Here is a 21,472-nt window from a genome sequence, read left to right as displayed (position 1 = left end):
TGTACCGAATAAAATATAGTTTTGAATGGCCACGTAAGCATTGGTTGGTAATGATACTAAACGGAATTTGTGTATTGGTTCGAAAACTTTGTATTTCCACTTTTTCAGACCGTTTGCAGCCATAGACAGCGGAATATCCACCTGCAAATCAGAGGCCTCGGACCCTCTCTCAAGTACTCCGAGCCACCGAGGAAAGGCTTGAAAAATGTGTATTTTTTTTTTTTTTTTTTTTTTGGTAATGTACCACCGTGACGTCGACTCCCAACTCCAATAGCCAAACTTCAAAAATTAAACCTTCTTCAATTAGTGCTCGCTAGGGTTCTCCAAAGTTCCTCGCATCTTGCCTAAACTAGCCCCATTGCGTGAGATCTAATCCACCTCACCTCATCTTTCTACTATCCAGTCGCACAGCAACTTCTTCTTTTCATGATTACCATCGTTGGCTCGCTCAATTACGACCTCGTCACTTATACGGACAAGGTGCCCGACGCTGGCGAGACGTTTCAGGCCAACACCTTCGAAAACCACCTCGGTGGAAAGGGTCTCAACGAGAGCTTAGCATGTGCGAGGCTTTCCAAGCTGGAAACTGTGAGAATGGTTGGGAATATTGGCGCCGATACTTTTGGCAAGGAATTGAGACAGGCGCTTGTGGACGCTGGTGTTGATACTAAACATGTTGCTGTTTTGGACGGCTTCTCGTCCGGTGTGGCGGTCATTTTGGTGGAGAGCTCTGGAGAGAACAGAATCTTGATCACCGCAGGAGCCAATGGAGAGTTGAAGCCCACGGAGGCAAACTACCAAGAGTATTTCAAGGACTCCAAGGACGGCGATTTTGTCGTTTTGCAAAACGAGTACCCGGACACAACCAAGACAATTGACTGGGTCAAGCAGCACAGACCCCAAATCAACATCGCCTACAACCCATCCCCATTCAAGGAGCTTCTGCCCGAGACTTTGGCCAAAATCGACCTACTCATTGTCAACGAGGGTGAGGCATTGGACGTTGGAGCTCAGGTTTTCACCGGAGCCGACTTGGACGATTTTAAGGCCACAATCGCATCAGACGAGGTCGACGGTTTTGGCCGTTTGGCCCGCAAGCTCCAGGGAATGATTGATCAGACAAACGTGTCTTCCGTGATCATTACTATGGGCAGCAAAGGTAGCATTTCAGCGTCCAAGACGGAAGAGCCTGCGTTCACAGCATCGAAGAAGGTTGAGAAAGTCATTGACACTACAGGCGCCGGAGACACGTTTTTTGGCGGTGTTGTTGTCAAGCTTAGCGAGGGCGCTAAATTGCAAGACGCTGTTGAGTTTGCTACAAGAGCCAGTGCTTTGGCAATCCAGAAGAAGGGTGCCGCTGAGGGTATTCCAGGTTACCAGGAGGTGGAGGCCCTGTTTTAGAGGCTGGACCGACACAAAACAATAAATAGCAATGGGTCCAGCTATCCGAGTAATCCCTCTGCTTTCGAAGGAGCGAGATTATACCAGAACCTTCCCTACTGGGGTATAGCAAATGAATCTAATTAAGAACTATTAGGCGGCAAGACCGCATGGTCTATATTGACTTTATTTTCTCTTGCGGAGAGTCTCTGGGGCAGGAGAGTCTCTGTCGGAGGTGGTAACGTACTCGTTGACCTGAGCAGCAACACCGCCAGAGACGGACTTGACTCTCTTGGATCTTCTGGAACCCTTCTTCTTGTAGACGTCGATGTAGAACGCAATGAACAAGACGAGGTAGGAGGACAAGATGGCACAGCCGCAGTAGGCAGCGCCCATGGAGCCGGCACAGTCAGAGCATCTGAACAAAAAGCCCTGCAACTGAGGAAAGTAGGTGAAAATAACCTTCTGGAAGGTGGCAAAGTAGACGAAGCCCAAGTCCAAGACGAACTGGATGATCTGGAAACGGGTGACCCACTCCTTCCACCAGACACGGATGCCTCTGGCGGCCAAGAAGTAGTACCAGTACATCACCACGTGGACGCCCAAGTTCAAAGAGATGGGCACCCAGGAAATAGGAGTCTCACCGATCAACTGGGTGTAGCACAACAAGGCGGTAGCACCATGGTGGTAGGTGTGCAAGAATGTCAATCTCTTCTGCTTGACCACCAAGAACACGGTATCGATGAACTCGGTGAACTTGGTCAAGTAGTTCAAGTAGTACAAGAGAACGAGCTCCTGAGTCCAAGCGTTAGGGCTGCAGATGGCGTAGAACAAGCCGTGGTTGTAGATGATGGGGATGAGCTGCTCAGCCATCAACACCAACAAGGTCAAGGACAAGAGCGTGAGGAACAAGTTGTGGACCTGGAACAAGCCGTTCAAGACAAGCGGCTTGATGCCGAACTTCTTGAAAATGAAGTTTCCGCCGAAAATAACAGTGTAGTACGTGGCGATGGCAGCAGCCACTGGAGGGAAGGTGCTCAAAGGTGTCTGACCAATGACAAAGGCGAACTCCGAAGGAACGAAGCGGCCGCCCAGGGCAGCAGTCACGGCTTTATCAAAGAGCGGCCACAAGGGCACGAGAAACGGCGTTTCGGGCGACAACATGGGAAAAACGGTTGTTGTTGGTGGTCAAAAAAAGTCAAGGTGAAGAGTGCTATGTGTGGAGGATGCAGGCAGCGAAGACAGAGAAGCGCAAGGCAACAACAAGAAACGCAGGAGGGGAGCTGGGAAAAAAAAAAAAAAAAATAAAGGGGAAACGCCAAAATGGGGAGACGAGAGAAAGAATGTAAGTGAACAAAATTTCTTTGACTAGGAAAGTTTAAAGTAAATAGGGGTAAGGTAAGCAACCACCTCGCGTGTTGGACCGAGGTAAACATGGTGCACGTCGCGGTGCGGTGGGGCATTACAAGACCATGATTTTGGAGCCAACGTGGAGATAAAAATTTCGTGTTTTTTGACTGAGGGGGCTCAAGCCACGATGCTGGTTGAACAAGAAAAGAAAAAAAATGAGATTGCTGGTTTCTCATAGGGGTTCGTTTTGTGTGCTTTAAATTTTTCAGTGGTACCTTGGCGATGGCCGTTTTGCACCCATTGTGTTCTGCGGAGCCAGCAGACGCCCTTGGCTTTGTGCTACTCGGGACATTTTGCCGACCGTGCCGAGCTAGGCATTTTTCAGATCACACCCATTTGCTTTGAGTGGAGGTTCAAAAATTGCGTTGATTTTCTTACCCCACCTTTTGCTCCCGTAAAATGTTTTTTCTGCTTTGTGTCTGCATTGCGTCCTGGTCTTCTGCGCCAGGGTCCTGAGCCTCACTGTTCTGAGGACCAGAGCACAGTTGAACTCATTTTTTCACGTCGTTCACTGTCAGGTTCCCTATATGTAACCAGCTTTTCATCAACTGACCCACTTTGTTCTTCTCATGCGATGAGGCTGCACCTCCGGCCATTGTTCACCCTGCGAGTCACCGACAGCCTATTCGTCATGGTGATTTTTCAAAGTAGTGCAGAGGCTGGTGTTCCAGACATCTGTTTGAACAATGAAGTCAACAGATCTGTACCTCTTTTTTTTTGGGTCACCGTGGCTCATGCTGGCTCGGAATCACGAGGTGACTCAGATGACTCAGCCCAATTGGGCAATGCAGCTCGAGGTTACATGTTGAGGTGTAAAGGGTGCTGGTTGGTTGTCAGTGCAGAGGAACTAGGGCCGCCACAGGCTATAGCGAGAACTCGGCTCTACGGCACCAGGAGATCAGTAAGGTAAAGTGTAAAGATTTATTGGCAGATGTGAAGAGTTACAAGGCTAGACGTCAATAAATGCCTAGTATTGGCCCAAATTCTTACAATCAACTTGAGACGACAACTGGGACTCCGGATAACCTCGTGGTAGCTGGACAGTGAACGTCGCTTTTTAAAGTGACGCTTCATTAAGCAAAGATATTAGGATTCGTATTGCGACCGTAAGAAAGTCAGAAGCACCACTTTCACTACAACCAGTCAGAAGTAGAGACCGAAGAAGCATGTGCCACCCTCCTTCAAACCCAATTCTCGGATTTGAATTTCTTCATCTTCAAATTTTCCTTGCCAATCGTGATTCCACCGACCTAGCTTGAATACCCACCAACTCATCTTCCTACATCCTACTCGCATATCAAGATCTCAACTACATGAAACTCGACACCGATCTAGGCCAAACCCTCGAGCCTTTCCTTCCCCCTATAAACCAGAAATCAACGTCAGCCAAAGAAACAGAAAGCGTTGATGCTGCTTCAGACGCGAACCTCCCGTTTATTACCCTTACCTGGGCTCAGAGTCTTGATGGTCGAATAGCTGCAGGCAGTGGGACACGAACTAGGATTTCTGGCCCAGAAACCAAAGTCATGACTCATTACCAACGATCTCGCCATGACGCTATTCTTGTGGGTGCAAACACAGCCGTGACCGACGACCCAAAGCTCAATTGTCGATTCCCTGAAACGGGAGTTAACATGATACGGCCTGTTATAGTGGATCCATCAGCACGTTGGACATATTCGTCATCCACAGCTAGAAAGATTTTGCTAGAAAAACAGGGCATTGCACCCTTTGTGTTGATAGGGAACGATACTGAGGTACCTAGTGGAGAAAAGGACTTACTCAATGGTGACGGAGGTCAGTTCATTCGTATAGACTTTACCAAAAGCCTGGAGGACAACTGGTTCCAGATCTTTGGAAAGCTTCGTTCGCTTGGGATCCGAAGCGTCATGGTAGAAGGTGGTGCGTTCGTCATCGAATCGCTTCTTGCTACGAACTTGCCTGATTCGGTAGTGGTTACCATCGGCACAGTCTTCTTGGGCAAAGAGGGAGTGTCAGTGAGTCCGAAAGCCGTCCAGACATTGAAGGACGTTGTCTGGTGGAGGGGTCAAGAGGACGCAGTCATGGCATCGAGACTTACGAGTAAATGAACTACACATCAGTCCTCCAAATCTTTATTATCGACTTTTATGCTATAATACATCACAAGCAGATTCTGTACGATGCGTACCGACCCGAGGTCTCGGACCGTCTGATGATCTTGACAACGTCTCCTCTTTTCAATCCCAAGTAACGGGCCACAGGATCTTCTCTCTGTATACGTGGCAACTGGGACTCCTTCAAACGATATCTGTCCAACAACTCCTTCTTCTCGAGCTTGGACAAACGGATGTGCTTTGGCACCAACTCATGGTGAGTGATGTTGACGATGAGATCGCTCTCCTGGAAAACCTCAATCGTGGCTGGTGCAACTGTAGGGATCAACTTGTTGGCACTGGGCGTTATCGAATTTTGGTAGATAAAAATACCTGTGCTGAAGTTCTTCTCGCTGATGTGAATACAGAAGTTTCTCATTGTCTTGATACCAACGGAGGCCTCATCACAAAACTCAACCCACAAAGAGCCCATCTCAGGGAATCTTTCCAAAGCCTCGGGCGTAGGTTGGGCCTGAAAACACATCAACTTTCTCTGGGGGTCGCCCATAGGACAGATTTTGCTTTTGAACTCATCCAAGGTCATGTTGATCTCCTCGTCCGTGATGAAGTAGCCCTTGTCTCTAACCATCTCCTTCACCGTCCTGAAACTTCTCCACAAACGGGAGATTGATCTTTCGACGTCATCCATGGCTAATCTATGTTTTGACCCGGATGTGCTCTGTCAGTGCGCTTCTTCGTACTTTCTCATCTCAAAAATTTCTTGTGCGCAGCACGCCCGCCATATAGAAGGCTGGCTCACGAATCGAACTTTCTCCGGAAGAAAAGCTCAATGTCGCTGCTGGACTTCCAAATTTTTGTTTTGATTGTTTGGAGTGTCATTGTAGGTTCGAGAATTTGGCCCCTACACTCGAGCTCAAGCCATTCAGCGGGGCGCTTCTTATCTTTCATTTCTGATGTTCTGGACTCGAACTTCTCGGTAACGTAAAGTAAGACCTTGTTCACACGAAGCATATTCTGGGAAGTAAGCTTCAAGGAGCTTTCGAGAGGTGGGAGTCTCTTGATTTTCTTCTGAGCCTTACCGCCGATCTTCTTATCTGCTGGATACTTCGAGTAGTCTGCCTCAAAGAGCTGGAAAGCCACTTTCGGCCATTCCTTCTGAGGAAACTTGTTGAATAAGATTGGGTTACCAATCCATTTGGGAAGTGTTTGTCTGAGTTGTTGAACGAGGTGGCACTTTGTGCTATTCAGTTGCACAGGGTAATTCAACTCTGTGATCTCGTCTAAGTGGAAGCTGCAAACATCTCTATAATTGCCCAAATCTTGTGAATTCTCGAAGACAATGATAAGCAACTTTCCTGGGAGCTTCTCGACAGGAATGAATGGACGATAAAGGGAACCCTCCTCTTTCCCATTCACGGCAATGTCATTGGAGTAGAGGCACATTTCGGAGGGCGCCACCCTCTTACTCCCATTTTGACCATAGAAGTCAATGTACTTCTGCCTGTTTTGCAGAATAAGCTTTAATATAGAATCTTCGGCAATGTTCTGGTCAGAAATGCTGGATGTCTCCGTTAATGTTAGAGGATCGTCAGCCAAATCACTGATAGCACTGCTGACAGAAGGAGCTGGGCTGAATGCTGGCTTGGCCGAGAGCTGGGAAATATTCGCTTTTGATGATTTTCTTGAGAACAACCTCTTTTTCTTTGTCTCTTCCACAGTACTGGAAACTGAGCTCAGGTCTACCTCAGAACCAGTCCCGCTGGTTTTGAATTTTGTGGCACTAATTCTGAGCTCCTCTCGTGCCTTTTCATCGCTCTTGAGTTCATAGAGAGCGTATTGGTGGAAAATTGAATTAAGAAAGATGAGGGCTAAAGGATAACGCTCATCGTCGCTCACTCTGGCCATATGCTCCTTTGCCGGTTCATTCTTATCTAGCGCCATGAAAGGGTACAGTTTCACCATCTCATCGTAATAAATCTCGACATTTGGAGAAGAAGTTTCCACAAATGAGACAAGTAGCTTTCCGGATCTTATCTCCACCTCGCACCAATTGCTGAACGTATCCAAAGTTTGGTTCTCTTGAGCAATTTGGTCCATCACTCGAGCACGATCTTTAAGCTCATCATCTGAGAGGCGCTTGTCGCTTCCGGTCTTGCTTGGGAATGACTTTATCACCTGGCAAATGAATACATCCCAAATACAAATGTCTCCGTTGTGGTAAAGAACAACCATCCAGCGCTTGTTATTGAGCATTCTCTTCGCAACAATGGACTTTGGGCTCAACGGAAACCGCTCTATAGCCTCTGAGTTGAAAGCAATGGATATCACTTGACTCGAAGGAATCGGGTTGAGGAGAATTTCCACAGGAGTTTGGTCCACAGTCAGATTCTCTGGGGGCTTCAAGCCTTTAAGCTCTTCCTTGTATGCGTTCACGAACTCGGTGGAAGGACCACCGTTTATGCACAAGAACATAGAGTTATACTCGGCGTTTTCGTCAACATCGCCTTCTGCGTTTGTCACAGACATCGGGTAGTTGGAGAAGGATGATTGAATGTCAAGATTGTTTGTGTCCATTGATAAGTGGCTGACAATGTCGTAAAACTCCGAATTGAGGTCTGACTGGTCAGTAGTTGTTCCCTCAAGAACGCCCTGGTGGTCATCGTCGACCTGTGAATCAAGGTTAATGCAATAGTCCACGCACGTCCTGTAATACTGGTATTTAGCCATTTGGCGTGTATCAGGAACATAGTACCGATTGAGAGCATTGTAAGTTGAAGCAAAGATGGATGTGTCCTTCTCCACACAAAGCGAAACGATGGGAGAGCAAGCCTTGGCTACCAAGGTACAGAGACCAAGCTTCTCATCCACCACTGTCAAATCGGAAGTGCTGAAGGTTGGCTCCACCATTTCTTCCTCTGGCACGTACAGCGAAAGGTAGTTAAGATCCGTCTTCACCACATTTCCTGCCTTGTCACCAGAGTAGAACACCGAGAAGTCGGCATTTCCGTCCAGAAGCCCCGGAGCCAGTGCATACGGAGTTGTAAGACTCCAGACCGGGTCATCGTGCATCTCAAAATTTTTGTAGACTTTGAAATTGCGCATATCCCAGAGTTTGACGGTGGAGTCGGAGCTACCACTGAGGATGTAGTCGGAATTCATCAATAAACAGCGCACATTGTCCTGGTGTCCAACCAAGCGTTTGATGAGGTTTGCGCCACCATCACGACTGATTCTGCGATCATAAACGGTGATGGTATTGCTGGGTCCACCTGCCGAAATCAAGTTACTCTGGTTGTTAGCCAAGGCGTACACTGAAGACGGAAGATGGGGTTTGCCAGACTGGTTTTGGAAATGCAGAATGGGCTTTAGCGTCTTGAGGTCCCAGATTGCAATTGTGCCGTCAAGGGCTCCGCTGACCACCAAATTCTGCAGTGAAATCAGCGAAAGTTTCTTCACATAGTCTGTATGGACGTTTTGAAACTTGTGAACGTCATTATCGTGGTTTGTGTCCAAGCGAATGAGCTTCAACGAAAGATCCGCCAGCGCCGTCACCAACAGCCGGTCTTTGTCCACGAGCTTGATGTCATTGATCCAATCAAAGTGAGTGTTCCTGCTCAGCACTGCCAGCGAATCGTATCGACACTTTAGACTCTTGTGTTGCAACAGAGTCAGCAGAATCGCCGTTTCTAACTTCAATAGCTGCTCGTTGACATCCTGGCAATGTTCCTCTGGCAATGGGCTTTCTTCGGCTCCGGGCTGTCTATCCAGACTCCACACCTTCACAACTCCATCTCTGCCTCCTGTGAACAAATGACCAGTATGGGCCAGAAGCTGCATGGCATTGATGGGAAGTATGTGATTTTCATGGTTGCCGGTATCTCCTAGCACGTATGAGAGGCCTTTTCGGACTCGAGCCATGAAGAAGAGTTATGGTTGTATGTAGGTGATAGGAGTCCGAGACTACATGCCTCATTGTGGGGTGAGGCCGGCATCGACACCAATTGCATTTTATCCTCAATTGGAGTAATACCAGAGAAACTATATTATTGTTTCAAGTCTACGTTTTCCTTTTTTTTTTTTTTTCCTTTCTCATAAAATCATTCGCTGTGTGAGATGCTGTGGTACTGCGCGTTCTTCTGTGGGCCTTTGCTGGAGAGACTATGGTGGGTGGGCCTCATTAAGAAGGTGTATATCATTACCGATTGATCATGTCCACAAACAAATACCTGTGCACGGGATTTATCAGGGTATAGCCAAGAACGACTTGAAAGTTGGCCTGATTGCGACTGGTGCTAGGTACTGCTAGGTACGGCTTGTCCCAAGATGAGGGCCATAGTTTTAAACGTGAGCCATGCGTTGCTGATTCTTCAAATGATCGCAGATATTCCAACGATGACTGAAAACGGATGCTTTCCGTGATGGGGCGTCCAGCAACGGCCAGTAGTCCTCTTTGGTTCTCGGACATTCCCAGCAACATACTTTCTGACGCAGAAGTGCAACTTTTTAGCGGATTTGAACTCACTGGTTTCGATAGGCCCATTATAATTGCATCTTTAGCTCTTATCGTTCCTAGACTTCTCGTACTCCTTCAAGGCGTTCGTGAGTGTGTCGTTCTTCCGGGTCACCATATACATGTCCGAGGAATTGATCACATTACGACCGGCGTGGTCCGCAAACAACTCCAAGTCTGTTCCTAAAGAAACGATTTGATTGTACACAATTTCCACTAGCGATGCGATGAAGGAAGGGCTGGCCGATACAGACAATTCGCCAGTTTGTTCCTCCACCATCTTTGCCACACTAAGATAAACCGAGGCTTTAAGCTGTGCTTCTAGGTCCTCCATTATAGCTGGTACTGGAAGAATATGATGATGGATGTTCCAGGCGTTAGTCTGCTCTTGATCACTTTGGGGTTTTTTCGTTATGAACCTTCTGGAGGTATTCAGCGCCCTTGTTGAGCTCCAGGATTTCAACCAATAGTGTGTTTATGAAAATACGTCAACAGCCTTTGTTGTCTGGCCTTTATTGCAATCTCGACTAGAACTTCAGAGTTACTCACTGTATCATCAAAAGTCTATATCCACTCTCTTGAGATGCGTTGGTGCGGCGGGATATGTGTCGTTTTTCGCGTCTGCGTGCCTTAGACTTCTTTTCCAGTGCGACTCAATTATATCCATTGGGGGTAAACACGACATTTTTGGACTATTTAAATAGTCAGTGCCGTCCAGTGTTTGGTATTTGAACTTGGCTTTTTTCACTGAATCGTTCAGTCTTCAAGCTACCCCCAGGTGTCTGCTGATTCACGGTCTGCGGTACGCGCATCATTAGTATTCCGGAATAGGCCAGACGCGGTGAGATCCAGCTTACTACTTTCCTTTTCACCTTCATTCGTTTTTTATCTTGTTTCCATTCTTTCATTAAAATTTGCATCATGAAGAGATCTGCTCAGTGTGCCGAGATGTCGTCAAAGAGGAGGGCGCTTCAGCCGGTTTCCAATAACCAATTAACCACTCCTCCTACCACTCCAGATAAGAGCAGGGTAGTCGACATTGGAGTGTCTTTGACTAAGGAGGGAAGAAAGAGGCTCAATTTTCTGGAGTCAGTCTACTCGAAAGCGAAGGCTGTGTTCCAGCGAGGTGCCAGCAACGACAGCCAAGACTTTCTTGTTGGAAGAGAGAAAGAAGCTCATCAGTTTAGTGAGTTTCTCAGAGAGAGCATACTGGAGAAAAAGTGTAACAGCTTGTACATATCTGGTCCTCCAGGAACGGGCAAAACTGCTCAGGTCAATCTCTCGCTAGATAAGTTGACGACACTGGCCAAGCACGTCTATGACCTCTATTCCAGAAAGGTTCAGGTGATGAGAATCAATTGCATGACTGTTGGCAAGCCTGATAGCGTGTTTCATGAGATATACTGCCATGTAACGGGTCAAAATCATGGCAGAAAGAAGTCGTTCGATGATCTATATGCCTACTTGACCAGCAACCAAAATGTGGATTCATTGGTGGTGGTACTTGACGAGATGGACTACCTCATCACGAAGGACCAGCAAGTCTTGTTTCAACTCTTCCAATGCGCTTCAACGCTCAAGAGCCTGGTGTTCTCGACGAAGTTGGTGCTCATTGGTATCTCCAACGCCTTGGACCTCACAGACAAGTTTCTTCCAAGACTCAGGTCCAACGGCTACACTCCCGAAGCATTGCAATTCTTACCTTACACGGGTGAGCAGGTAAAGGATGTCATCACAGAAAAGCTCAAATCATTGATCGACAAGGAGAACGCTGGATCTGCTCAAGTGCCAATGATGCACCCAGTGGCTATCCAGCTTTGCTGCAAAAAATGTGCTGCAGTGACAGGAGATCTCAGAAAAGCCTTTGATATTTGTTACAAGAGTATAGAGATGGTGGAGAGGCAAACTAAAGAAAAGATGCCCTTGGATGGGTTGACATTTGAAACTGCTCCAAAGGTACTTATTGGTCATGTTGCTCAGGTGTGCTCGGCCACATTTGGCGACACATCTCTTTCGAAGATTAAAGCTCTCAACCTCCTTCAAAAGGCAGTCGTTTGTTGCCTTTTCAAAATTGATAGAGATGCTTCTCTGGCACTCACAGTCAATCGACTCTTCGATTTCTACACGAAGCATACGGCACAGGTGGCCGAAAATATGTTAGGCACATTGAAGAAAGGCGAGTTCTTGGAGATCATTTCTGCTTTGGAATCAAGCTCAGTGATTCTCCTCGCTTCAGCCTCAAAATCATGCACAGGTTTAATCGATGTCGGCAGCAAGAGCATCCGCCCCAACGTTCTGCTTGAAGACTTCAGTAAAGCCATTCAGGATGTGGGTCTCCTTAGAAGACTCTTCCATTAATACAGCATATAGAATAGTCATGGGCACTTTAACGATACGTCTGTAGTCAAGAAATTACTTTGGAGACAAATAACACATTGTTTTTGAGGTATTGAAAGGTCACTAAAGCCCTGTTTCGGCTGCAAATTTGTCGCAAAGACCTTACTCGGATCCCATTATTGAAAAGATGTCTTAATCTTTTAAAAACTTTGTGTTGTACTTCAATTTTAATTTTTCATTAAGTAAAAAGGCAATTTTGTTATCTCAGAAACTAAATAGGTCCCCCACATCCCTGTGAGACACTAGTACTGAGTGCGAAAATGCCAGAGTTAAACATACGTTTGTGCTAACAGATTTAGTTCGAATTTTCCAACATATCCGTATTTTCAATAGAATCAGCTAATAGATGAATACATGCCAAAGAAAATAGCGGAGGTTCTAAAGCGCACGTGACTAGCCAGCAGTTGTAGGTGAAGTATCACGGTGTACAGGTGTAAATTCATGCTAAAGTCTAGTCAACTAAAAAAACCTCTTCAAACCCCCTTCACTATATCTAGCCCCTGGCGAATCTTCAGACTATTTTTTGTTCTGCATTATAACCAGAACCTACAGAAATACCTACATTCCTGTCTATATCCTTATACGACTCATTGCCAGTGAGCATCTATTCAAGAACCATACATCCAGCAAGTTGCCTTATAATCATCTAACTACTTCAGCTTGAACATGTCCTCGGGCCCCTCTAGAGGCGGTCCTCCTTTAGGCCGAGATCGTGATAGAGACCTGCGGTATGGAAGTAGCAATGATGACTACGGAAAACGAAGAAAGAACTTTTATAGTGGGTCGACTAGAAGAGACTTCAAATCAACCAACTCTCCCCCTGGTACGGACAGTACAGCTTCACAAGGACTGTATCCATCCAGGAGTGATAAACCGCCTTCAAGTGATTATGGCAGGCCCCGTTATAGAGGTTCGAGCCTTTCAAACAGTGGGCCTCTGTACGGAAGTTCTAGGCTGAGCCTATACGGGAAAGAGCCTAGGTACAGCGGCTCTAAGCCCAGCTATGGCTACAACTCAAAGTATTATAATGAAAGGAGCAGTGGTGGAGCTTTCGGCTCTTACAATGCCAGCAAAAGGGAACCCTCAGGTGAGTACTACGGATACCCAAGTTCAGGTAGGGATTACAGGGAGCGGGATACCAGAGATCTAAGAGACCCACGGGACCATCGTGAAACGTGGGACTATAAAGATTCTACTTCCAGAGATGTGACCAATAATTCCAACATACCGAGAGATTCGGCTAGAGATCTGTGGAGGTCTGATAGACCTAAAGCATCCCTTTCCTCATCAGGCCCCTCAAGCAGAGCCTACTCCTCTCGTTTTAGCTCCAATAATGCCCCTCCGGCTAGTCGAGGTTCTGGGTTAGGCAGTGGAAGTCTATCGAATTCGGGACCAGATTATAAGAGAGAGAGATATGATTACGATAACGAGGACTCGTACGGAAGTCGATGGAAATCATATCCTAGAGATCCCAGAGATAAACCAAGATCTCTCTCAGGCTCTAGGCCGTATAGCAGCAAGGAGAAGAGGAGCTCAGGCCTCACCAATAGTTTGGGGAACAAGAGAGGAGATTCCTATTATCCTTCTAAAAGCTCATATCCTAGCAACGCCAACAGATATCAGGACCGTTACACAGATAGGTATGATCGCCGCAATGATACAGAGGACGGCAGGTCCGAATATAATGGCAGCGTTGAGGATTATAATGACGCTGACGAAGGTGGACCTTACTATGGTGAAAATCGATACTACCGAGAGGAGCTGCGAGAACCAGAAGAATCATACCATGGTGAGGACAGAGAAGACGTGAACATGAAGGAAGGCGAAGATGAAAGCGATAAGGAAACTGAAACCGAAACGAAAACAACCGATGAAACTGACAAAGCTGATGCCGAACTCGAAGCTAAAAAAATCTCCGAATCTGTGGTTCATGATTTGAAGACCATGGAGGCCTCGCATGAACATCATGCCAAGCACCTCGAGGGCATTCCTCTACAAGATCCCAGCAGTGAAACTCCCCTCAAAACTACGAATGAAGTAGGAACGGAGGCCGCAAAACCCATTATCAAGGATGAAGAATTACCTTCCAGTGTTCCATATTCGGCTCCTAAGACGGTGGATATAAAACCTGCGGTTGATTACAGTACCCTCCGGTCAATTGAGAAGCTCAAGCTGGTAAAGGTATCTCCAGAAGACCTCAACACTATGGATTACCCTAAGGGATGCTACAGACCACTCACCGAACTCGACCATAAGCTTGAAGTTTTGAAGAATGAATTCAATCATGCCAAAGAGCATGATGAGGATGAGTCTTTCCTTAGATTCAGTCTCGCAAAACCCCTCGCAAACTTACTGGACTACCCCTTCTTCTATCAAAATCTTCAACAGTTTGCCTCAAAATTCAAAAGAATCAGGGCCTTGTATGACCGCAGAGAGCACAATGTGAAGAAAAAGCGCCTTCTGTTATGGATAAAGTACAACACCCTAGACAAAGAAAATGAGAAAAGGTGTGAGAAAATGGAAGAGCAAATCAAAATCATCCACCCTCCAGATGATGATTCGAGGCGTGAACTTGAGCTGATCGATATCAGGGCAAAAACTAATGACGCTGCTCCTGATGCACAATCGCCAACAGAGCCGCAGGCTCCGTCAGGTAGAAGAGGCCGTCGTCATGGTGACTTGGTCACAACAGAAGCAGAATTCCAAGAGATTTTGAAAAGTTTGGAGAACGAGCAGAATGAAGACCCGTTAGGCAAGGCACAGCGTGTTTCTGCCAAAATTCCAGACCTCATTCTTGACCCAGTTGAGCGACAAAGTTTCATTTTCATGGACTCGAATAACATAGTTCATGATAAAGAGAATTGGGCTAGCAGAATCAAATCAGACTTTATGGATAACTTCACCGAACAAGAACATGACGCATTTTGTGAGGCATTCTGCCGTGCTCCAAAACGTTTTGGTGAAATCTCGAGACTAATTGGTGGTTTGAGATCTGCAGAAGAATGTGTTGTGCATTATTACATGACAAAGAAAGCTGTCAATTACAAGTATTTGGTCTCACAATTCAAGAAACGTTCAGCCCGGAAGCCCTCGAGGAGGAAGTCAAAATTCAAAGACCAGGATGTTTCATCTTCTGCGACGACAGATGCCGCCCCTGTGGAAGCAACAGATAGTGGAAAGGACACTGAAGCTGCAATGACACCAGAGATTGGAGTTCCTCCTATAGAACCGGTTGATGAGGTCAAGCGTAAGCGAATTGCTGATGGCCAAGTGGCGCCAGATTCTGGGGTTGAGCTCCCACCGAAGAAGAAATCAAGGAGACGTAAAGATGAGGAAATGCCACCTTCGAGTGCGGCGGTCGATCAGTCAAAGGATCTCCATGATCAAGTTTTGGCTCCAATCGAACTGACTGCCCCGCAAGCCAACGTGTTGACAAGCCCCTCAGTGGACCGTCTGAATGGTTCTGTTTTGGAAGATAAAAGAAAGGCTATCACCAGCTATTGGAGTATCACCGAAGTCAATGATTTCCCTCGTTTGCTTGCTGAGTTTGGCTCCAAATGGTCAATCATAGCTAAGAAACTCAGCACCAAGACTGCTACGATGGTCAGGAATTACTACCAGAGAAACGCTGAAAAATATGGTTGGCAATCGCTTGTATTGGAAGCCGATGGAAGATCTGCCCAAGGTGCTGGCGATCCTCACTCCCAAATTTCTAATATCGATGCAACCATTGTGGTGAAGCCTCAGAGGAGACCAGAGGAGTATACCCCTGGACGCAGACCAGAAGAATACAACGGAACTTATGAAAGTGTGGCGCAGCCACCCAAGTTTTCGGATGTGCCCGTTGGTATGTTTCAGCATCCATTCCAGGCATCACCTCCGAAACGTGCCTCTGTTGGTTCTCTCCTTTCCGGTCCACCTCCTGTGATGTACGAACAAGCGTCAAATGTGTCGCAGGTCCCTCAGGTGTCTCTGTCCTCCTTGCCGCCGGCAGTATCGCTTCCTCCTGTTCTTCCAGCTCCTATCCTGCCACCAGCGAAACATGGCGGCGTGAAGCCTTCCATTATGAGTCTTCTCAATTCCGACTCATCTTCACTGCCCCTGTCATCGCTGATTTCGCAGCCTGCAACATCTGCCCCAGCGCCTGCGCCGGCGCCGGCGCCCCCAAGCCAGGAAATCTTGCATCATTACTCAACTCGTCTTCATCACCTGTGCGTCCGCCAGATCCACCAAGCAAGCCCGACATTCCGTCAGAGGCGCCTCGCAAGAATAGCATCAAGTCACTCTTACATGACCTGTGATGCCCTGTACCATAGCCAGCCTACAAGGCCCTGTATTATAATATGTAATAGGAACATAGCTCTACGCTTGCATTAGGTATGTAATGGAGACTTTCAACGTAGAAATTCTTACCATTTCCCACCTCTAGCTGAACGTGGTCATAGCTGTGCTTTTTTCACCAATTCATTCAAGTATGTGGTCCTTATATAAGAAAAGATATGGCCCCATAATTTTTCGCAGCCATTTCAGCTTTCCACTCATGCGCCCAACCACCTTTATTGGTCAAAATCGAAGCTACCTTCGTACAACTTGTATATTCAGTCTCCTCCATCAATCAAGAAAGAAAAAAAAAATTCGGAGAATGTAAAAAGCGTAATCGATGTTCAATTTCCATCTCCTACTTCACGACTTGCATCGTTATGAATTGCGCACGCACCGAAAAAACTTCTAAGAATCTACGACTGAAGCACTCTAATCAGCCATGTCGTTGCTAAAGCCGAGCAGCTGCGTCCAGGGATGCCGTTCTCTCAGGAGGCTCTTCAGCTCGACCGTTGTCAGGTCTCAGGAGACTCTTGAGGAGAGACCGTTGGTTCCTCAGAAAGTCAGACCAGCCACTCACACAATCAGCAGAAGCTTGCCATACACTCAGATCAGCAACGCTGAGATGGAAAGACTAAGGGTGGTACCTGCGTTGAAGACATTCTTTGGTGGTAACCCTTATCACGACCTGGTCATGAGCAGATTGAACCGTCTTTTGGAAAAGCACCATAGACTTCCAAGACGAGTTCTCGATGAAAGAGAAGCCAAGGAGATCCTGTTCATTTCTTCCGCTGAGTACAAGTCCAGGGCAAACTCGGGCAGCAGAATCAGACCAGTCCACTACAAAGAGTTTGTGCAAGCGTTGCAGAAACTCAGAAGCATAGAACCTGAACTCATGCCCCATGACGTGATTCAGACCTTGGATGAGTTCACGAAAAAAACCAGTGACGAGAAAAAGGTCGCTCAGCTGTTCGTCAAGACCTTGGACGAATTTGGTAGAGCCAACACCGTCGGTAAAAGAAAGGACGCTGTGGCCAATATCAGCATGGTCAGAGGTGAGGGTTTGATCTTGGTCAACGGTAAGAAAATGACCGAGTACTTCACCAGAACTCTCGATACAGGCAAGCTTGTGTACCCCTTTCAGGTTGTGGCCCAAGAGTCCGAATACAACGTTTTCATAACGTGCAGTGGAGGTGGTGTCAGTGGTCAGGCTGAGGCTTGTATGTATGGAATTGCCAAGGCATTGGTAGTATTCAACCCCTTGCTCAAACCACGCTTGAGAAAGGCCGGCTTGATGACTAGGGACAACAGAATTGTCGAGAGAAAGAAGCCTGGCAAGCTCAAGGCCAGAAAATCGCCTACCTGGGTCAAACGTTAATCTTGTATATATTCACCGGTTACTATTGCAGCTGTAGAAATTCTAAAACTTTTTCTACCTCGCCTTTTTCATACTTGGTAACCTTCCCTTGGAAACTGGCTCCTTTGCCTCCTCCCTTAATATTTTGGATGAAGCCTTTGATATGTGCCAGAAGTTCTTCTGCACGGGGGCCCATTATCTTCACCATTCCGCCGTTTCCACCTTTATACTCGCCGTTGATGAATACGACGGTGTTGGCGTCGGTTAAGTTGACTCCGCTGTCCTTGTTTCCATTGATGAGCGTAAGGAGCTCCTTTTGACAAGCAGTCAAATACTCTGGCGAGCTGTCTGCTCTATAAATAAATGCCACGCTTTTCTCTTTTAGCTCTTCAAAAACAGCTGCAGCCTTAAGGCCAGCCAATTCTTTGAGGAGAGAAGCTTCTCTCGAAAGTACCTTCCTATAGTTGACATTGAGTTCAGCCACTTTTGTTCCCACCTCCTCGATCTGACATGAAAGCTGGCTGCCAGATACATCTTTCAAAATCAGATGGTTTTTCTCTAAAAGTCGTGATACACGTGAACCACAGGCAAAGTGCAAGCGGGAGTTACCACCTCTTATGTTAGTCTGATGTAACAAAGCTACCGCTTGAACCTGGCCGGTGGACTTCAAGTGAGTACCACAACAAGGATTGGTATCCATGTCACCTATTGACACAATTCTAACGACACCTTGGGACTTGTCATAATCGTCTGGGATGTGAGACACATCGATCTCATGACCATGTTCGTCTGGGGTAGCAACACTGATGGGTATGTTCTCAACAATCTTCTCGTTTATTGTTCTGGAAGCCTCGGCAATAATGGCATCGTCAACTCTCTTGGGTAATTCAATGTAATTGATAGACTCTCCCATAGACCAGCTGAGGGTTTCCAAGTCATACGAGTCAAAAACAGCCGATACCAAGTGCTGACCCGTGTGTTGTTGCATTATATCGAGTCGTCTTTCCCAATCGAGACTTAAGTTGACCACTGTACCCTCCTTGACCTCCTGGGGCACGACATGAACAGCTGCAAGTTCCTTTCTCAACACCTTTATGACATCCACTGTGGTATTATCCGGAAGGGTGAGTTTACCTGTGTCAAATGGCTGACCTCCACCTTCGGGAAACAAGATAGTGTCCTCAAGCTCCACTGAAAACAATGCCTCGTCCTTCTTGTCATCTTTCACCTTGTTCTTGTTCTGTTTATCTCTTGCAGACAAGATTGGCTCATATGGCTTGCACGAGACAACTTTAGTTTCAAATGACTTTAAGAAGGAATTTCTCTGACATGCCAAAGCTCCAACCACGGTAGATGTCGCGATAGGCATTTTGAGTCTAAAAAATTGTAGCACGTTGGATCTAGTTGATAAGCTAATGCGCACAAATTCCGTAATAACTCCACATTATGACTCGGTTCCTTGTCACCAAGGAGCTAAGAACCCTCGTCGAGAGCTCCACACTAAAAGACTCTGAAAAGGACAAATTCAAATTGCATGAGAATTTGGAACATGAGGATTTGGTGAACTTCTACCGTACTGCCAAACCTTGTTCATCGCTTCTTGAGCTTCTCAGAAGTTCCAAATTGGTGATCCCAAACAAGAATACCAAAAATGAGGACACGCCGAAGACCAAGGAGTTTCTTCAAGCTATGGAGAAGCTTCGAATTCAAGCCCAGGAAGATGAATACCAGCGACTCGTCCAGAAGACAGAAGCAGATCCATTCAAGCTCTATGAGCAGAAGATCGATGAAAATTATAACCCAGCCAAAGCAAGCAAGGAGGTCAGAAGCCACATCACCACTATCTTTAATATCTTTATCAGTGTGGTAAGTGTGGTGTATGCAATTTGGTACTGGACCAATAGCTCTGCTTATATGAGAGACAGCTACCGTGTGTTGCTCTGCGTTTTTGCAGGACTCTTCATTCTAGTGGCAGAGGTTGTTGTTTACATGGGATACTTGAATAAGATTGGGGAAGCCCGGATCAGGGAGCGAAACAAGAAAGAGGTTAAGAAGGTGGTCCAGACATTCAAGCTAGACTGAAATCCCAATTAAGATGAAACAGACATTGAGGCATATGAACTGATGAGGCAAGACTAATTACCAGTCACCGTTGCGAAAGGGGGTGGAGCTGGAAGTGAAGTTATATCAACAACCTTGTCGGGAGGAGTGTTGTTGACTCTCTGGTTCATGATATCCTTCTTGTGGTAGTAAGACCACTTCAACAAGATGCTGTACAAGGCTATAAATTTGAAGTCGGGCCACAAGGTCGAGACAAACTCGATCTTACAATTATGGGTGCATTGCCAAAGCATGAAGTCACTCAAACGAGTATGACCCGATGTTCTGACAAGAAGGTCAAGTTGGGGGGAGTCCGGCCCCATGTACATATTTCTGTAGAGCTCCGCGACATCGATGTTGGCTTTTGAGGTGCCATTCTCGCAAACCCCTTGAATAGAATGAACAATATCATCCCTCGAGGTGTAAGGGAAACAAACATTCAAAGTACGCAGCAGCAGTTCCAAGTTGGTGATTCGCTCTACCTGCTCCAAGTCTTCCAAGATATCATCTGGAATCATGGAGCGATTTCCAATGATCCGAACCCTAACCTGGTTCTGACGTGCGTAAGAGTCGTCGTAAAGTGATAAGTACTTGAGCTTGTCTCTGAGCAAAGCCAAGAGGGTATCAACCTCCTCCTTTGACCGATTGAAGTTTTCAATCAGAAAGGCATACACGGTTATGTCTGAGACTCCTACGCGGTAGCAAGTCTCCAAAACCTAAGATTAGTATTAGCGTCGCTAGGGACTCAGGGTGGACCATACAGATATAAGAGATAAAGCACCTGCGGCATGGCCGTCTTTCAAGGGCAAGGCCTTCTTCTTAGCAAATCTTCTATTGCCATCCATAATGAAGCCAACGTGTTTGGGAGCGGGCCCGGTGGTGAGGATTGCAATGAGTATATCCTTGAGGAAATCGAATAGGATCCAGGAGAATGGAATAAAGTGAAGCGCATCGGCTATTTTCTGCAAAAGCGTAAGATCAATCATATTGAGTTGTGTCGTATAAAATTCGGCGGATCGGGCTCCTTTTATACCTCTACGCCGCACGAGTGGCTGCAAAAACCTGGAACGGAAGGGGTCGCTCAAGCACCAGGCAAAAATTGGGAATTCTCAAAATGAGCTCGCTACGGTTTTATGCTATAAGAAATGAGACGAAAACTCTATACGAAAAGTTTTCTATTAGTATTTATTTGCAGAAAGTCTGGCAATGTGTCCTGAAACAGACTCGAATCTGCCAGTCTTTACGCAAACCCCACTTCAATTCGGGTACGGGAACACATTTACAATTCCTTCAATATGATTTTCATTTATATGAATTTCAGTTCTCGAACCTTACTTCACCGACCTGCTGGCTGGCATGATAGAGAGCTCGTAATACACGAAAATGATTGTACCACTTTCCAAGGGAGGCAGGAACGGACTCTGACTTTGTACTTGATTTTCTTTGATTAATTATTGAAGCTCATGGAAGGATTTCCAGAAAAATGATTATAAAAAGCTTCTGTGTTTTTGTTTTTTTTTTTTTTTTTTGTTTTTACATCTTGATCGATACCCTGATTCGCAAAATAGTTGGTGTGCAGCCATATTCTACTAAATATCAAAAACCAACGAGCACGCTAAAAAATCATATAGCCATAAAAGCAAGCTTTCTTCATCAATATACGCCGAAATAGCTTCCAAACATTCACAAAAGGTCATCCGGTCTCAAATTGGAGTACTAGAACTAGGATATCTCGACAAGTGATGGGATTGATTGCGCTGATCCACAGTCAAACAGCTCTAGCTCCTAAAAACCACACAAACATTCCTAGCTGATATAAAAGAAGCGATCGATGAGACGTCCGAAGTATCGAACCGTGTAGCCATGGAAGCTAACGATATGCTAGGACACACCCATTTCGAG

At 46.3% G+C, this 21,472-nt stretch overlaps 12 protein-coding genes across 12 annotated transcripts; 6 read left to right on the top strand and 6 right to left on the bottom strand. All coding sequences in view use genetic code 12, as the record gives it.

Annotated features, from left to right (window-relative positions):
* Positions 1-426: 426 nt before the first annotated feature.
* On the top strand, positions 427-1,401 carry RBK1 (putative ribokinase; the record flags this gene model as incomplete). The annotated part of the gene is made up of 1 exon (XM_025480140.1): positions 427-1,401. One exon carries the CDS (start codon positions 427-429, stop codon positions 1,399-1,401), a length of 975 nt encoding a protein of 324 aa, XP_025334440.1.
* Positions 1,402-1,566: 165 nt separating this feature from the next.
* Positions 1,567-2,544, bottom strand: FEN1 (fatty acid elongase; the record flags this gene model as incomplete). The annotated part of the gene is made up of 1 exon (XM_025480139.1): positions 1,567-2,544. The coding sequence occupies one exon, from the start codon at positions 2,542-2,544 to the stop codon at positions 1,567-1,569; it is 978 nt and encodes a 325-aa protein (XP_025334439.1).
* A 1,772-nt stretch (positions 2,545-4,316) lies between these two features.
* Positions 4,317-4,880, top strand: CXQ87_001603 (2,5-diamino-6-(ribosylamino)-4(3H)-pyrimidinone 5'-phosphate reductase; the record flags this gene model as incomplete). The annotated part of the gene is made up of 1 exon (XM_025480138.1): positions 4,317-4,880. The coding sequence occupies one exon, from the start codon at positions 4,317-4,319 to the stop codon at positions 4,878-4,880; it is 564 nt and encodes a 187-aa protein (XP_025334438.1).
* A 52-nt stretch (positions 4,881-4,932) lies between these two features.
* On the bottom strand, positions 4,933-5,574 carry CXQ87_001602 (DNA-directed RNA polymerase core subunit; the record flags this gene model as incomplete). The annotated part of the gene is made up of 1 exon (XM_025480137.1): positions 4,933-5,574. The coding sequence occupies one exon, from the start codon at positions 5,572-5,574 to the stop codon at positions 4,933-4,935; it is 642 nt and encodes a 213-aa protein (XP_025334437.1).
* A 107-nt stretch (positions 5,575-5,681) lies between these two features.
* Positions 5,682-8,804, bottom strand: CXQ87_001601 (uncharacterized protein; the record flags this gene model as incomplete). Its single annotated transcript, XM_025480136.1, has 1 exon — positions 5,682-8,804. The coding sequence occupies one exon, from the start codon at positions 8,802-8,804 to the stop codon at positions 5,682-5,684; it is 3,123 nt and encodes a 1,040-aa protein (XP_025334436.1).
* A 635-nt stretch (positions 8,805-9,439) lies between these two features.
* CXQ87_001600 (uncharacterized protein) lies at positions 9,440-10,081 on the bottom strand (the record flags this gene model as incomplete). Its single annotated transcript, XM_025480135.1, has 2 exons — positions 9,440-9,791; positions 10,077-10,081. 2 exons carry the CDS (start codon positions 10,079-10,081, stop codon positions 9,440-9,442), a joined length of 357 nt encoding a protein of 118 aa, XP_025334435.1.
* Positions 10,082-10,317: 236 nt separating this feature from the next.
* Positions 10,318-11,754, top strand: CDC6 (AAA family ATPase; the record flags this gene model as incomplete). Its single annotated transcript, XM_025480134.1, has 1 exon — positions 10,318-11,754. The coding sequence occupies one exon, from the start codon at positions 10,318-10,320 to the stop codon at positions 11,752-11,754; it is 1,437 nt and encodes a 478-aa protein (XP_025334434.1).
* A 705-nt stretch (positions 11,755-12,459) lies between these two features.
* SNT1 (Snt1p) lies at positions 12,460-16,094 on the top strand (the record flags this gene model as incomplete). Its single annotated transcript, XM_025480133.1, has 2 exons — positions 12,460-15,896; positions 15,935-16,094. The coding sequence occupies 2 exons, from the start codon at positions 12,460-12,462 to the stop codon at positions 16,092-16,094; spliced, it is 3,597 nt and encodes a 1,198-aa protein (XP_025334433.1).
* Positions 16,095-16,555: 461 nt separating this feature from the next.
* On the top strand, positions 16,556-17,491 carry MRPS9 (mitochondrial 37S ribosomal protein uS9m; the record flags this gene model as incomplete). Its single annotated transcript, XM_025480132.1, has 1 exon — positions 16,556-17,491. The coding sequence occupies one exon, from the start codon at positions 16,556-16,558 to the stop codon at positions 17,489-17,491; it is 936 nt and encodes a 311-aa protein (XP_025334432.1).
* Positions 17,492-17,513: 22 nt separating this feature from the next.
* CXQ87_001596 (putative alanine--tRNA ligase) lies at positions 17,514-18,839 on the bottom strand (the record flags this gene model as incomplete). Its single annotated transcript, XM_025480131.1, has 1 exon — positions 17,514-18,839. One exon carries the CDS (start codon positions 18,837-18,839, stop codon positions 17,514-17,516), a length of 1,326 nt encoding a protein of 441 aa, XP_025334431.1.
* A 77-nt stretch (positions 18,840-18,916) lies between these two features.
* On the top strand, positions 18,917-19,552 carry VPH2 (Vph2p; the record flags this gene model as incomplete). The annotated part of the gene is made up of 1 exon (XM_025480130.1): positions 18,917-19,552. The coding sequence occupies one exon, from the start codon at positions 18,917-18,919 to the stop codon at positions 19,550-19,552; it is 636 nt and encodes a 211-aa protein (XP_025334430.1).
* A 53-nt stretch (positions 19,553-19,605) lies between these two features.
* On the bottom strand, positions 19,606-20,556 carry SRT1 (ditrans,polycis-polyprenyl diphosphate synthase; the record flags this gene model as incomplete). Its single annotated transcript, XM_025480129.1, has 2 exons — positions 19,606-20,286; positions 20,332-20,556. The coding sequence occupies 2 exons, from the start codon at positions 20,554-20,556 to the stop codon at positions 19,606-19,608; spliced, it is 906 nt and encodes a 301-aa protein (XP_025334429.1).
* Between the last annotated feature and the right edge of the window lie 916 nt (positions 20,557-21,472).

The sequence above is a fragment of the Candidozyma duobushaemuli genome (genome assembly GCF_002926085.2).
Source record: "Candidozyma duobushaemuli strain B09383 chromosome Unknown B_B09383, whole genome shotgun sequence".
Classification (NCBI taxonomy): Eukaryota; Fungi; Ascomycota; class Pichiomycetes; order Serinales; family Metschnikowiaceae; genus Candidozyma; species Candidozyma duobushaemuli.
This window is presented reverse-complemented; position numbering and strand designations above follow the sequence as displayed.